The 15,781-nt window shown below is 39.0% G+C and overlaps 1 protein-coding gene across 7 annotated transcripts in view; it reads right to left on the minus strand.

Annotated features, from left to right (window-relative positions):
• NFIB (nuclear factor I/B) overlaps positions 1 to 15,781 on the minus strand; it is a 178,977-nt gene that overhangs the window by 60,892 nt on the left and 102,304 nt on the right. For all 7 annotated transcript variants that reach the window (XM_014953956.1, XM_014953955.1, XM_014953954.1 and 4 more), the window contains exons 3-5: positions 15,227 to 15,280; positions 3,488 to 3,556; positions 1,226 to 1,346 (exon numbers count right to left, since the gene is read on the minus strand). In XM_014953956.1, the coding sequence (XP_014809442.1) occupies positions 1,226 to 1,346; positions 3,488 to 3,556; positions 15,227 to 15,280 (244 nt within the window). The remainder of the gene's footprint in view (positions 1 to 1,225; positions 1,347 to 3,487; positions 3,557 to 15,226; positions 15,281 to 15,781) is intronic.

Raw genomic sequence — 15,781 nt, forward strand, 5'->3', positions numbered from 1 at the left:
ATATATATATATATATATAAAATGAGGCAGCACTTCAATATAGTGGACGGACGTCAGGTTTCTTCATAACAATATATACTGAAGCTGTTATGCTGACTGCCTAAGGTTTTATTGATGGTGGTATTATTGTTGTTGTTGTTATTAGTATCGTTATTAGCATTACTATTATTATTTAGACAGCACTGTGAGAATTAACCTATCAATTTCTAAAATGTACTGGGTGAAATGCCAAGCTGAAAATACAATGAAATGAAATAGAGGACTATGACCAAAATAACTCAGAAGCACCAAGTGCTGGTGGAAGAGCACCCCAGCCCCGTGACAGTCCTGTTAAATCCTGTCCCTCTATGCAGAAACTTCCTGGCTCACAGGGATGCAGAAACAGGGGGCAATGAGAGGTCCTATAGTGCTTCTGGTTTCATTGTACATCGGACAGTTTCAGAAAACCAAGAGGCCCCTGGGTGTGACAGACAGTAGATTATCTGGGAGTTAGAAGGAGGGTGCAGCAGGTTCGTCACCTTTGTTGGCCCACCAGCTTCTCCTAGGAGAAAACAGCATCTTTCTCAGAGTTGGGATAAGGTTGAAGCAAGAAAGAAGTCGGTCCCTCAGATCAAACTGCCTGTAGCAGGCACAGGGAGACCCTTGAGAAAAACTGCAGAGCCTGTGATCACCTCACATGCTCCTCCTTTTTTCCATTGTGCCGGGAAATGCCCCTTGTAAGGGTGAGGCAGGAAATACACTTTCATGAACTGGTTTGATGCTACAGATAAAGACACTTTGTCTTTATATACACCTTTTCCACATGAAATAGTATCTGTCCCAACATATCTTTCAAGATGGAGGTCCAAGAGGGTGCCCCCAAAGACAGCCTTTGTGCCTGCAACCACCCTGTGGCATCAAGCCCTGCCAACACGTTCGCGGCTGCTAGGCCTTCCTGCAGCTCAGCAGCAGCTTCAGGGTGCATCACTGTTCTCTCAGCAGATGACTTAGTTAGCACTTCAAACCTGACAGAAGTTACAACAATGACAGGCAATAATGACACCACTTCAAATTACAAGATTTGTAACATATGTATCTGTACACTGGTTACGGTAATGTACATAAGTAGCCCACCACACAAAATCAGAAGAAATTCATAAAATGGTTGGCTGTTGATGGTATTTTTTAGTTGTTTGTCCTACACTATCAACCTTTTTTCACCTTAGCACTTATTTCAAATTTTTACCTGCTTGGTGGAGAGGACAAGGACCTCTGTAGATTTACACCCGAATTCATGTCATGGTAGTATGGCTGACTCGGAAGCTCTCCAATTGGGAAATTCACTCCAGTTCCCTGGGTTATGGGTGCTGAAAAACACATCATCATAACAAGTCAAAGATAATCTTCTATCTTTTCAACCATCTTTTCATTTTTAACACTGGGAAAAACATCAAGATGTTACTACCTACATGTATCTAATTTTCTGCCTCTTGCAGAAACCAAGTAGAGACAAGTGCTATTAATGTCTATATATCTAAAAAGCTAATTATCTTCCACAGACACTAGAAATCCCTTAGTTGTTATGCAGATTAAATGTGTTTTTTGTATAAAAGATAACCTGGAATCACCAATATGAAAAAGGTAACACAAAACACAGCACAAAGTCAAACCTTCTGTAGAGGGACTTTTATAATGAATGAGACAGGGTTTATAAGGACAGCTAACGTCAGTTATTAAAGAACTGAAATAACTGGAAAGAACAAACTTGGGGATACACAAACTCTTTTTCCCGTAATGTTAATTCTTTTGTATTAATAACAGCCTTCTGTGCTGACAGCATATTTCGCTGCCTTCTTTTTCTTTCACCCAGGGCCACAGGTACGGCTTTGCATACGTACACCTACACACAAACACACACACTCAACGCTATCTTCACCTCCTTACAGAGCCCGTGTACCATACATCTTGGCATTTCAAGAATAAATTATATGTTACATATTGTGGTGTATTTACCTTTGTTCACCGTCTGCGCATTGTGCATTTTAACTACCTTTGGCACTTAAAAGAATAATTGCACGTTGTGTAATGTATCTGAAGGTTTGTATTTTTCCTGACAGTTCAAGTACAGCTCTGTTGCGGCTTGAGGTTAAACAAATGCATGGTAAGAAATCCCACAGAAACCACATGCTTTAGAGCTTATTATTAGAAGTATATCAAGTATAACAACTGCAGAAGGTACAATTTCATAACATAGCTACAATATTGATTCTTTTTTAATCTGAATGGCCTGATATTTGAAAATATATTTAACCACCTGACAACTATAAGCAAGCTGTGTTTTGCACATCCTCAGCCTCCTAAAACAGCAAAATCATACCTTCAGCAAGCACAAAAAAGAATATATCTTAACATTGCAGGATGGCAATGCTCAGCATTTTGCTGAAGAACTTAACATAATTGTTAAATATTATTAATTGTCGAATATTATTTTCTAACCACAACAAACTAAACGGCACATGCATCTTAAGCCTCACTAACTTAATTAAATTCCTCAAGCATCCTGACCTGGCATGAATTAACTCCTGTGCAAAATTAGGACAGAAGGTTTTGGAAATTTCTGTTTCACAGGCTTTGTTCTCACCTTATCAGAAAAGAGATTTTCTTGGACCATTCAGTTGTTATAATGTTGGTGTCATCACTGAGGACACTTCTAATTATAACTCTCAAGTATTATTCACTTCCTAGTGAATTCTTAAGAGGAATACTTTAATAGTGTTGATATTAAAGGGAGAAATGATGTGCTTAGAAAGCAATGTCAAAGGAAAATATGCACTGCCTTTATGACATATTATTATAGCAAATTTTTAGATGTCAACAAAATCTATCATCTTATTTATACTCGCTTTTTCTTTCTGCAGTAACAGCTTAACTAGTCCTTTTTTATTTACATTTTGTTACTTTTTTCTTGCATGTTCATGTGTATTACATTTCTGATGCCAAAACAAGCCAATGTAATTAGAAATTCAATTACAGCCAGTGCTATGAGTAAAAGAACCACAAGTGTATAACACATTGTTAGTCATCCTTTACATCCATGCTATGATTTTTCTTTTAAGAGCTACAAATTCAAAAGCAAACTAAAGGAATTATCAGATGGTTTAGCAAAATCCAAAGACGTGTAGGACAACGTTAAAAAGCTTCAAGTTGAACAAATAGAAGGCTTTGTTACATATGGTAATTTTATGGACATACCAGTCCATTAAGCTATGCAGAGGGACATGTAACAAATTGTTTCAATCTTTAAATATGAAAGTGATAAAAGAAGACTTCTGTTTGTTTCATTACAAACACATGCAAGACAACTGTAATATTGTGGTAAAACACATCAAAATTGTGCATGGTTATAGGCATTTCCTATACACCTTACATCTCAGGGAGAACCAAGAAAAAACCCCTTCACTTCATTATAACAGGCTTTGGAAATGATTAAATGTAAACAATAACTTACTTCTTGACACCCTCACAAGTTCTGACACGTTGAACACTCCGGATTTTACAAAACTGTCCTCAAGGTACACTGAAAGAGATCATAATACCATAATCAGTATAATGAGTAGATTAATAAATAACTATAGATAAATATATATCACAGCTAATAACAGTATCAACATAGTCTCACAACTATAATACACAGATCAAAGTACACTGAAAGCCAACCACAGGATTTAATGAGAGCTGAAATTCAGGCAGAATTCCGAGGTGCAAAAAGTTGAGGAGTTCTGAAAAAGTAATTTTTTAATATGTATATGAGAAACTAACAAGCAATATACTGAATTCCTAGCTAAGCATCCAGAAAAGTGTTCAAAAACTAGTTGCTTTTATTAGTATCTTCAATTTTTAAGTCAGTGTTGAGCTAAGAAATGTATCAGCTGATCAATGTCACCACAGAGCAGTTCTGTCCTCACATACATTTCTGCTACATAGTTTTTTACTTAACTCTTACCCTGCAGATAGTGACTTTACCACCTTCATTATCAAATCATCACCTTTGAGGCAGAAGAGGGTTTTACTATTATTTCCAATAAAAGCAGGGACTGGGCAACACAGATGAACTATTCAGGGTGGGATTTATATATCTAGAAACTTATGTTTAAGAAACCATGTAATATTGTGTTGGCTTATGTTTACTTATTCTAAGATAAATGTATATGATAAACCTTACTTGCCATGAAATTCAGGCAGGCACAACTTGGAGCACTGCAGTGAAACAACAGCTGATAATCAAGACTTATCTCAGTAGTATAACTTGATAAACTTATAAAAATGGAGCTGAGAAACCCAGATTTCTGTGGAATTCTCATATCAATAATCACTGCATAAACTTACTTGGCTGAATTTGAGATTACTTGATTTCATAGTAGGAATGCCAAGCATTTACCAACAGAAATATTTAGATCTATCCTTGGTGCACATTGCTGCTCCAATAGTATTACTTTTTTGTCTGCTTTAATCTGAGATGGTGCACTAAGAATTTCTTACTGCAGTTTCTCTAGTCTCCTTTCCGAGTCAACACAGCTTTCTTCTTTTGAAAATACACAGTCAATTTCTGTTCCAAATGTCTGAATGAATAAAAGCACAAGCAAATAAAAAAAAATGCACCTACTGGAATATTTACTGATTTGGAAAACAATGGTTCACTACTGTTCTCCTCTGGTTTCTTTTGGCAATTACTCCTTTATTTTAAGAAAACGCTGCTGCTATAATCAGAAAAGTGATTGTAAAAGCACTATATTTCACTTCAAAGATCTGCCCTTGCTTCATCTGGAAGAGTCCCTACTTTTCAGGACCAAAAGGTGAGGGCAGAGGCAAAAAGAGCAGCTTTCACTGCTAGCAGTCTTACTAGGTCCACAGAGCCGCCTGACCCAGCACCTCTGATATTATTTCCCAGTGCAGGTATAAACAATGCACCTAACAACTCAAGCTGAAAGAGGGTGAACGCACCCAACTAAACACATTCCCTGACATCTCTGTTTTGCTGTTACACTTATAAGCGAATGTCAATCTTCCACAGCTGAAAAACCACCCCAGAAGCAAGTGCAGTGGCTGTGCAGAGCACCACTCTGGTCTGATGATGTGGGATCATCCTGAACGATGTTTGCCAACACAATCATCTTCTCATCTTCCAGTCAACATCACTTCATACGATATCCTTGTATGCCTTTACTTGCACTAGTAGCTCTGCAGGCCCCCCTCTCTTTTTTCTTTACTTTCTTTCACGTTCCTCTCCCTCTCTTTTTCAACAGCTTCTCTCCATATCCACTACTTTTAACTCTCTTATCGTCCTTCACCTGGATGTTGCAGGCCTCACTGCAGCCATATTCACCACCAGTTCCTAAGGAATACAAGACTTCCATCTTCTGCATTCTCTTGCAACCTTTCTCCATGTTTCTCCTATGAGTGAAGACATGACATGGCTTCCCAAATATTTCCTTACTTATTTGACAGAACTTTGCATACCCATATCACAAAAAGTTGCAATTAGTTAATCTTTTGTTTTCCCTTCTTCCTCAGTTTTCATTTTTTAACCTCAGAACAGGCAAGCTGGATGAATGCAAATGGCAATCTTTCCCTTCTCTGCCTGTTTTCTTCAGCAGGAAGAGTTTGAAGTACTACATGGAAGGGAGATTTCCAAAGAAAAATTTGCTTTCTTGATTTTAGTTGGCTTGTAAGTGAAGTGTGGCTTAAAGCCAGTGTACAAATGTGCGGCCATGTCTGGAGCTGGTAATGAGACAAGACTGAACGTCTCTGCTGCTTATCCAAATACCACTACTTTGAAGCACAACTTCTCTCACTCCTGTTAGGCTAACTTGAGAGGAGCTTTACTCAAGTGTAGATTAGTCAAGTTATTATTACAGTGAGAACAATCCCCAGGGTCCATATTAAAAATGCCCATGTAGTATTGTATATGTAAGAACACAGATGTATATGTGCGCATGCACACACATATACATCTATATGCAAACACATGCATGCACAGACACACATATTTCATCTTCAGATTTCTGTCATGAATTTTTAGTTTTTCTCACTGGCAATACTGAGAATACCCACATAACACAAAAAGAAATACAGTGTGTGTCTCTCCTTGTGATAATGAAATGGGAATAGGGAAAAATTCTGTTACTGAGTGGTACCACTATTTATCACCCCCTCATAGAAGCATGCATTGTTGACTGATAGATCACTGTCTTTCACCCAGATTTCACCCTGCCTTGGATGGTCCAAAAATAATGACATCCATAGATATACACAAATGTTTTGCCTGGCATTAGGAAAGAGGAGGAAACTGCTATTGTCAATCTCAACTTAAAAAACAGCTTGCTTTTTTTCTCTATGTAATGTGACAAAATATTATTAAAAAATTGACACAACAATAAACAGTCTATGTCACAGGCACTGAGCAACTTCATCCTGAGCCTTATGTTCTGACAGGGAAGGTGGATTCCAGTGGTGCCTCCGAGTGCAGAAAAATAAACACAGTATGTTCAGTTCCAGCACTAGTGGACTTTAACAGTTGTAACTAGTTAGGAAGACAATCCGTAGTGGGTATGTTGCTTGGCTCCCAGCTGTGCACTAGGAAAATGTTCTATGCCATTAAACTGCAGGAATTTGTTGCAGAAACATGCATGCTACATATGATAAACAGCAAGACTGAATGCAGCAGGGCAGTATAGGACATTTTGATCTTATGATGTGAAACACTGTCTTTTACCTCATGGAGCTGATCTCCCTGGCGAATAAGAGTTGACATTTATATTCACATTATTACACTGCATGCAAGAAAAAATACGGTGATACTGTATAGTATACATCTTACTGTTTTTTTCATTAAACATTCCTTAATGCATTGCTTGCATTAACACATTAAAGAGCCTTAAGTTATCATTCTTGGTGTGTGTACAGTACAGAAACCAATGCACTTGATAAAAGTCTATTGCTTTATTCCTCATAGAGGAGTAGGCCATCTTTTGATGGTCGTGATAACACTTAGCTGTTTTTATTGTTCAAACACAATACAAGCACTGAGTATTGTCATTTACTAAAATTCACCTTGCCTGAGAGAGGACACTCTCCAAAATGCATTTCACTAATTGTCATTTGTCTTAAAAATCTGAGTTCTACAAAAGAACATTTTTGCCAAAATCACCATAGTGCAATTCTGTGTAAACAGTAACTTCCAAACCCATGAATAACACAGTATTTTTGTCTGTATTTGCTTCCAGGTTTTGTACAGGATGAGTATAAAATCTGTCTCCTCTCCTTACCTTTTTTACAGAAAAGTCATTTCTGAAAAATACATTTCCCAAACAACACTACAGTGCCACAAGTGATGAAAGATAAACAGGTTAAGATCGAGCAGCCGTTCTGATCAAACTCTGCTCAGTCAGTAACAGGAGAAACCCTCAGCAATGCCTTCAACTGCTGTAGAAATTATTCTGTCCCAGTCCTTATACATCTTCCACTCTATTCCTATGCTATGCAATCAAGAGCTGAGTTATAAGTATAGCTTTTAATCATGCTAAGACTTAAAAGGGAAAAAAAAAAAAGTTGTTTAAATCTACTGAAAAATATTTTCAGTTTGCACTAACTTGTACTGTAAAGGGCTTCTCATATTACTTAAAAGCTTACCAGTGACGTCTGGCTTTACAAATCTTTAACCAGACTTTTTTATGTCTTCTGATTTAATTGTACTTTTATGAATAGAACGTCTGTTTACGTTCTGCTGCATACTGACTAGTGCCAAAACATAAAATTGCTTCCTGGCATCATTAAACATCTATTTTTTTCACTGATACAGCCTTGATTTTGAGCAACTTAAATAACATAAGAATCCAATCAGTGCAGGAAACAATTTGTATTACTGTACTTTTATTCTAGATCTATAAAAAGAGGAATTATACAGCAGCAGATAGACCTACTAGCAGTGAGATGGGTTCAACATCAGGAACTACTGTGAGAAGAAAGGCTGGAAGCTTCAGCCTGGTCTACAAAATGCTAGCAGGGAGCTGTAGCTTGACTTTAAGTTATGCAATGCAATGTTCTGGATGCTGCTAGAGGTTTCTTTGACTTCTGAAACTGCTACGATCAAAGATTAAATCATTTCATTGTATAGCTTCTTTTGCTTGAGTTTTTGAAAACTGACGTTTTAAGGATCAGTTCTTGCTGCTTGCTGCAATATCTAACTTCTACAGGAAGCTCTTTAGTGTCAGCAGGGATCCTAGTGGCATATAGCTACTATTCACAGTCAGAACTCGTAGTGAAAAATTAGTCTCACACTGTTGACAGTAAGTCAACACACAGTCAGCAGACCTGCAGTTTGTTCTCTTATTGCATGCATTTTGAAGGCAGTGTCTGTAAAAGACTATCAGACACAGGTTCCCACTGAACCAGAATTTCTTAAAAGCAGTTGAGGGTGGATAACGTAAGCCAAGGAGTGACGGAGAAGATTTCAGTGATGATGTCATTTGAAACAGTTGGACTAAGGTCTGTCCAGAGAATGAGACTATTTTGGTATTGCACGATTGTCTCTGGCCTTGTGTCATACCCACCATATGTTTTGGTTTTTTTCCTGAAAGTTGCAATGATGTTGTAGCTGGGACAGGAAACAAACATGTTGCAAAAAGGTACCCTGACTCCATTCAACTTTTTTGAGCAAAAAGGAACTAAGAAGCTGCTTGTGCCATTTTCACAAACAAATGAGATTTTCAATACAGTACAGTTAATAACCAGAGCTATAATATCCTTCAGTGCTGTGTGATTTGAAGTAAACACCTGGTCTAATGACTCTGGAATCCATGTACTGGAATCCAAGAAGTGCGCTGCCTCAAAAGCTAGCAAAAACAGGGACGAGTAACTAATTAAAATGGAGACTGCCTTCCACTCCGGAGGGTCTCAGGACCACAGCCAAGATTTGAAAAGAGGTTGGGGGAGCTGCTTTTTAACAGCCATATGACTACCAGGCACCAAAAAGGAATTTTCTAGTGCCAAAGCAGGTTTCTGGAATTTTAGCTGGTAACATGAAGCATTTTTTATTAAATGCTTGCCCTGTTCACATTTTGAAGTAGAAACCATTGTGCTCACCATTGAACACAATGGCATCAGAAGTGAACATGGCCTCAGATGTGACCACAGCATCATTTGATTACACAGTGGATTCATAAAGAAGGATAGCCAGTGCAAACAAAAATTCAGAAGTAATGCTAAGAAATCCAGTATTAATTACCACACCAAATTTCAAAGCAGCCTGCAAGGCCACAAGCTCTTCCTCTTGGAAAAAGGGGCTGTGCAATTTGTGCAGGTTTCCGATTGTCGAGATAGCACAGCTGCACACTGGCTCAGGGCTGAGGGGCTGAGGCAAAGAATATCACCTCTCAATCACTAGCATTACTAATTCATAGAGCATTTGGGAAAGGGAGAACACAGAAAATCAAGCCCTGACCAAACCCAACCCTGTTTTATTTGAAGATCGCTATCTGAGATGGCACAGCTGCAGGCATATGGGCAACAGCAAGCATTTCAGAATATCCACTCCCATGCCGAAAAAGCGAGGTGAATATATGTTTGTTTAAGTACAATTCTGCCTGAATCCCCAAACTGCTACTATGGCATCACTGCTTCTTACAAGGAAAGCTGCTTACAATGATGAGGCTAGGGAATCTCTCTTCCATTCCTATTTATTAGGGGGCTAATTCCCCATCCACAGGAGGGTAACTTGCAAAGCAGAAAATAATGAAACCATCTGTGTTCCAAGTCATTCAAAACTCCGAGACATTAGCTTATTGCATTTCTAAACAGAGAGCAAAGGTAGAAACCATGTTACTCTTCAGAGATTACTTCTGAAACTACACATTTTAAAACTTAAATCTGAAAGACTTCTATCTAAAACAGTCATACATAGGCAAATTTATTACACATTTCTGAGGGCTTGATCCAAAAAGAATGTTCTCCCTATGGCTGCTAGCCCAGATGAAAGCACAAAAAAGCCTTTGGGGCTCTACAGCTGCAAGTGAGATTTGCATATTAAGAGATAGGTGAGGCTGGTTGCAAGCTTTTTGGCAACACCTTCTTTAATTAGAGCAAAAAAAAAAAAATAATGGTGATTTCACTCAGGTCTTCTTTGGAAATGGTTCCCAGAATAAAATTTCTTTTGAAAACAGAGGGGAAGAACCAATCCCAGAGCAGTGAGGCTGGGGCTGGGAATTCACATATGCCTCATTCAGATTGAGGATCTTATCACTAGATGAATACCCTGACAACATATCATGGGTTACTGTGGAGAAAAGAAGAAGGGAAACAGTGGGGAGTAATGAAAGGTGGAGAAACAGTTTCTCAATCTCTCTGTCTAAAACTGTGTCACCCCATATAAATAACGTAATATTCATCAGTGCACATGTTTAAACCTGAGTCATATGCGTTCCTCATTCAGCCTTGACTGATGTACAGTCTGCACAATTTACATGAAAATATTCTTTGGACCAAGTGGAGTAAGTTCTATCAGGAAAAAAAATCTAGTAGGTCCCACTTACTAGGAAACACAGCTCTAGTAACCTCTGAACTCAACTGCTTGGATGAAAGCAAAAATCTGAACACACTCGTCTTCCCTCGCCAATGAGGTTCATAACTGTCTGTGTCGGGATGGTTAGGTTTCCTCTGCACCTTCTGAAAAGTTATCTTACCTTTTTTATTCCCCAATGCTGGACAAGAATAGCTCTGAAATCTTGAAGGGACGTGTACAAGAAGAGACTATTCTCCTCCCAGCTCTATCCAGAAGACAAAAGACGAAGCACCAGTAGGACTTGGTATCCACTCACACAGGTTTCCAGTTCCCTTTATTCCTCAAATTGTATTCAGCTGTCTACCCTATCTTATTGTCATATCAAGATAACATTTTACTCTATCAGTATTGCTGTTTCTGACTCTTATTTTAGCAGCCTGAAAAGGCTGTGTTCAAAGATTTGAGCAACATGACAACAAGTGGACGCAGCAGTGTTAACATGCTGATGTATAAATAAAGCAAGTCTGCCAAGCAGCAACCTCACACCAGTGGCAGGTAGCAAGTAACCTTATTAATGTCAAACAGTTGTAATCAGCAGGCAGTAGGTAAGGGAAAGAAAAATAAAGGAGAACAAAACCCAGAAAATCCTCTAGCAGAAGAAATGGCTAGTAAGGATTATATCACTGGAGACCAAATGGTTAGACTGGTGCCAATATTGTGAGCTTTTGTCTTTTTACTCACCCTCATAATTTTCTTATGCCTAACAGATGAACTTACTGAAAGATCACTCCCTCTGTTTTCAGAATGTATCCTCCTACACCTTTTCAGGTATTGCAAGACACACAAGGCTAATATTTTTTATTGTCTTAACCTATACAAAAGACCTCTGCGACTTGTTCGGAGCAAATAATACAGCATTACACTGAAACTGCCACAGTAGGTCTCTTTCAACAGCCTGCCTTCAGCAGTAGCCCTGAGCAGATGCCCAGTAGAATAGTAAGATATAGGGTAGGACTGGGTTTTTTTGACTGATAGGTCCAGGCCCCAAGTGTTTTCAGTTTTAAAACTAATTAATCCAGGTGTGCCTCTATCTGTTCACTCATCCTCAACGGATCCATGAACACGTCCATTCTCTCTTTGAAACCATGTAAATTTTAATAGTTAGCACTGTGCTAGCATAACAGAAAGTTTTAGATTCCAGGAACTTAATGACTGACGTGGACAACAGACATGTTCAAACTCTTCTCCCTCTCGATTCAGTTCAGTTCAGCTCATCTATCTGTCTGGAACCTACTTAATCCCTGCAGAGAAGTAACCTTTACAGCCCAGCTCTCAGAAAAGCAAGTTTCATTCTTTAGAAATATACCAGATGAAAGTTATTGAAAAATAAAACTTAGAGGAGGATATCCCTAGATCTTGCTACAAAAGCTACATACCATTTTCACCGCAAGCTACGCTATCTTAATACTGTATTATGCTATCAAAGTATTCAGTGTATTTTTAGGAACGTATTGTAAAGAATTCCAGCAAGTGCTCTTAATGTTCTTTTGTTTGGCAAATGACATTGCCCTCCCTCCATGGTTAAGACAGCAAATTACCAGACACCCTAAAGAATGCAACAGTCTAGCCAAACCTAGAAAACCCCACTTTTCACACCAGCAGCCTTGCCAACTACCACTCGGTTTCCAACCTCCTCTTCCTTGGCAATGTCTTTGTGAAGGTAGTGGCATCCAAAACCTAACAGCACCTATCCCTTGCCAGCGCCCTGGCTCCTTGACATACAGGCATCAGACCAAAACATGATAGAAGAACAAACCCTCCTGCCACTGCCAGTCCATGTGCTCCTGGTCTGGGACTGAAAACAAACCTCAGAGTGGATATCCTCTGGGGCTCTGACAAAAGAACTGCCTGGTTCTAATAAAAAGACTCATGTGAAGTATAATTAGAAAGAGCAGGACAGCACAAGCTGAGTGGAGTGCAACCCCCTCTCATTCTCCTGCATGGACCCTGTAGTCCTGTAAACCTCAATGCTTTCTCCCTGCCAGTTTGACCCCGAGACAGTATCACACAGGGAGGATGAACAATGCTAGAAGTTCATGTACCCTCAAATAGACAGATGACATTCAATTATTCCTCTGTCTCAGCTTAAATGAAGGGTTTCAAGGGAAGCAAGACACAGCTTCCATTTTCTGTCCCCACTTGGCAGCAGATAAAGGAATAATACTGCCAGTCGTGGGTCCAAAGCATGAGAAAGTGTTATGCTCAAACTTCAAGCAGAACGTTTCATGATGAAACCAGGTACAGATTTCCTTTGCCCTCTATCTCTCTATACCTTCTGGGACACTGGAGTTTGTCAAACATTGGGGCATCTGATACTTGCCCCACAAGGCTGCCAAAAGAAAGCGTATATAACTGGTCTGCTTGTATACTGTCCTTCCCAGGCTCTGTTGCTGGCAGCAAGATTACTCTCTGCTGAGGTACCCTGGGGCTGAGACTGAGGGTTGGTGCAACTGGACTCACCAGAGGATGTGATCCTCACTAGTGAAATACACACTTCTACCTTCCTACTCCAAATCCTAAATGGTACTTTAAAAGCAGAATTTTGAAACATATTGAAGGTGAGTTTCCAGACTGCCTTCAGCTTCCCAAGCCCAGAGGCTACAAAGAATCCTTCAAAATGACGAGGGGTAATGAATGCATTTGACTTTTCTTGCACTCACAGAGATATTCTAAAACAAAAATAAATGCTCCACAGATAAACACTTCAAGTTTTACAAAACTGTGATTATCTGTGAGGAAATTTTTCAGGCTTGATTTAGGTGTAAATTTTCTGGTTTGGGTTTTTTAACCACTATCCTACATAACTTATGTCATGTCTTTAATAGAGAAATACACGCCTACATAACGTCCCACACAGTTTAGAGAGAAACAGCATCAAAGTCTCCAGCCAAAATGATTTCAAGCCTGCATCATCCCTTGGAAAAAAAAATATGTTACATTAAAAAATCACTTGAAAAAGAGCTTATGACACTATTTGACTTTTTTCCCTTGTTGACTTTGCTCATACCTCTAAAATATATCTGCAATCTTCCAGTCTACATTTCTGGGGTTTATACTACTAGAATATGGCCTTTTGTATAACAATCTATGATGGTTCTCCCTCTTTTGGGTATTGACATCCAACACACACCTAACATATTCCACCACATGTACAGAATACTTTGACCGTATGCGTAGTACAAAACTGTAAAGCCACAAGGCAGGCTGTTTTCCCTAATGTTTGGAGAGATCCAGAAAATATTCATGTATATGTAACAGCCCAGCATCACACAATTACTTCTTGGTTAGAGTGTGGTTCATTTTGCATTTAGAAAAAGAGCAAACTGAGTCAGTTGCAGCTTATTTCAGATAGACACTTCTTCTGAGAGCCAAAATGAGAAGATACAGCATGATGGTGGCGGCAGGAGTCACTCTTCAAAAGCTCATTAAGAAGTGATAGTATGTCTGTCACACTTGTTGACACTTGCTACACTGTGGAGTACTGTGTCCAGTACTGGTCTCCCCAGTTCAAGGAGAGGGAACTGCTGAAGAGGGTACAGCAGAAGGCTACAAAGATGATTAGGGGACTAGAACATCTCTCTTACGAGGAGAGGCTAAGGGACTTGGGTTTTTTAGTCTGGAGAAGACTGAGGGGGGATCTGATCAATGCCTATAAACACTAAAAAGGTGGGTGTCAAGAAGATGGGGCCAGTCTTTTTTCAGTGGTGCCCAGTGACAGGACAAGAGGTAATGGGCACAAACTTGAACATAGGAAGTTCCATCTTCTTTACATTGAGAGCACTGGAATAGGCTGCCCAGAGAGGTCGTGGAGAATCCATCTCTGGAGACATTCAAAACCCACCTGGACAAGTTCCTGTGCAACCTACTGCAGGAGGACCTGCTTTGGCAGGGGGGCTGGACAAGATGATATCCAGAGGTCCCTTCCAACCCCATATCATTCTGTGATTCTGTGATTCTGTTTTTCTTACTGCAACAAAATTCATAAAGCAACCAGCACAACCCAATTGATTAGAAGGATAACTCCACAAAAATATGAAAAACCTTTGGTCTAAACAGTGTGGAATGGCAAAGTCTGGGTTTGATTCTAATTTTTAGAGAATCTTTGAAAGGCTTTACATTGACATCTCTCTCAAAATAATTCTAAATATCAATAGCATAGCCTGTTAACAATGTGTTCAAAAGCTGCTCTGAGACGACATAAAAATATTTTAAAAATAACACATTTGCATTTCAGAATGCACATATAAAATAAAAGTAAAGAAGCTGGTGGCTTAGGTCCCAGGATTTACAGGTAGGTCAACTGTGTTTTGTTTGAGATAAAAGAATAATTGTAGCATCTGAAGACTTTTATGAAAGTAAAGTTATTTGGGATCTTGTCTCATTCCTCCTTTGCCCATTCACATTCTAAAAACCATGAACTGAAAGAAAAATTCGTTTGATTAAATGAATGTTGAAACTACAATTGAGGCATTGCCAGTTTAAAAAACCTAAAAGAATCACAGCTTGTCCTGATTATATGTACTTACCAGTGCAAAATGGGTTGCTGACCAATTATGCTCTCTTTAACTATTAACAGTAGTATCTTTGTTCTCAAACAATGTTAGATGCACATGTTCTGGAACTTATATTTACCTGGTGGATTCTTGGCAGGATCATTGTGGCTTGGACTTCCTGGTTGTCCAGAATCTATAAAGAAATGAAAGAAATGTTTTACTAATTTGTTTTGAAAGTATCTCACAACCTTTTAATACCCTCCTTGAGCATTAAACTAATACTTAACTTTGTTCTGTAAAGGTCATTTCCCTGACTTTCTACATGGAGGCATTACTGAACAAACACACTATATGTAACCCATTTTATGCAGAAGCAGAAACATTGTGAAAGATGCAATGATCCTAATAAGAGGAACTCATAGATCACTGAATAAGGACAAGAGAGTCATTCAGGTAAATACTCAAGTTGTAAACACATCTACAAGCGTACCTTTTCATTCCTTTTCCCTCCACCCCACAAATATACTATTGCATAATCAGCAAAGCAGAGTAGTTTCTTCTCAAGCAATGACCAGAAAGACATACTGGATCAGGCAACGAATGGCGTTTGCAGTGATGAGTCCAGTTTCTTTACCCTTTCCTTAAGCACAAAGGCCTACTGCTTCCACAGACTCAGGACTGCACTGAAGATATG

This window comes from Calidris pugnax, unplaced genomic scaffold, assembly GCF_001431845.1.
Source record: "Calidris pugnax isolate Ruff unplaced genomic scaffold, ASM143184v1 scaffold178, whole genome shotgun sequence".
NCBI classification, from domain to species: Eukaryota; Metazoa; Chordata; class Aves; order Charadriiformes; family Scolopacidae; genus Calidris; species Calidris pugnax.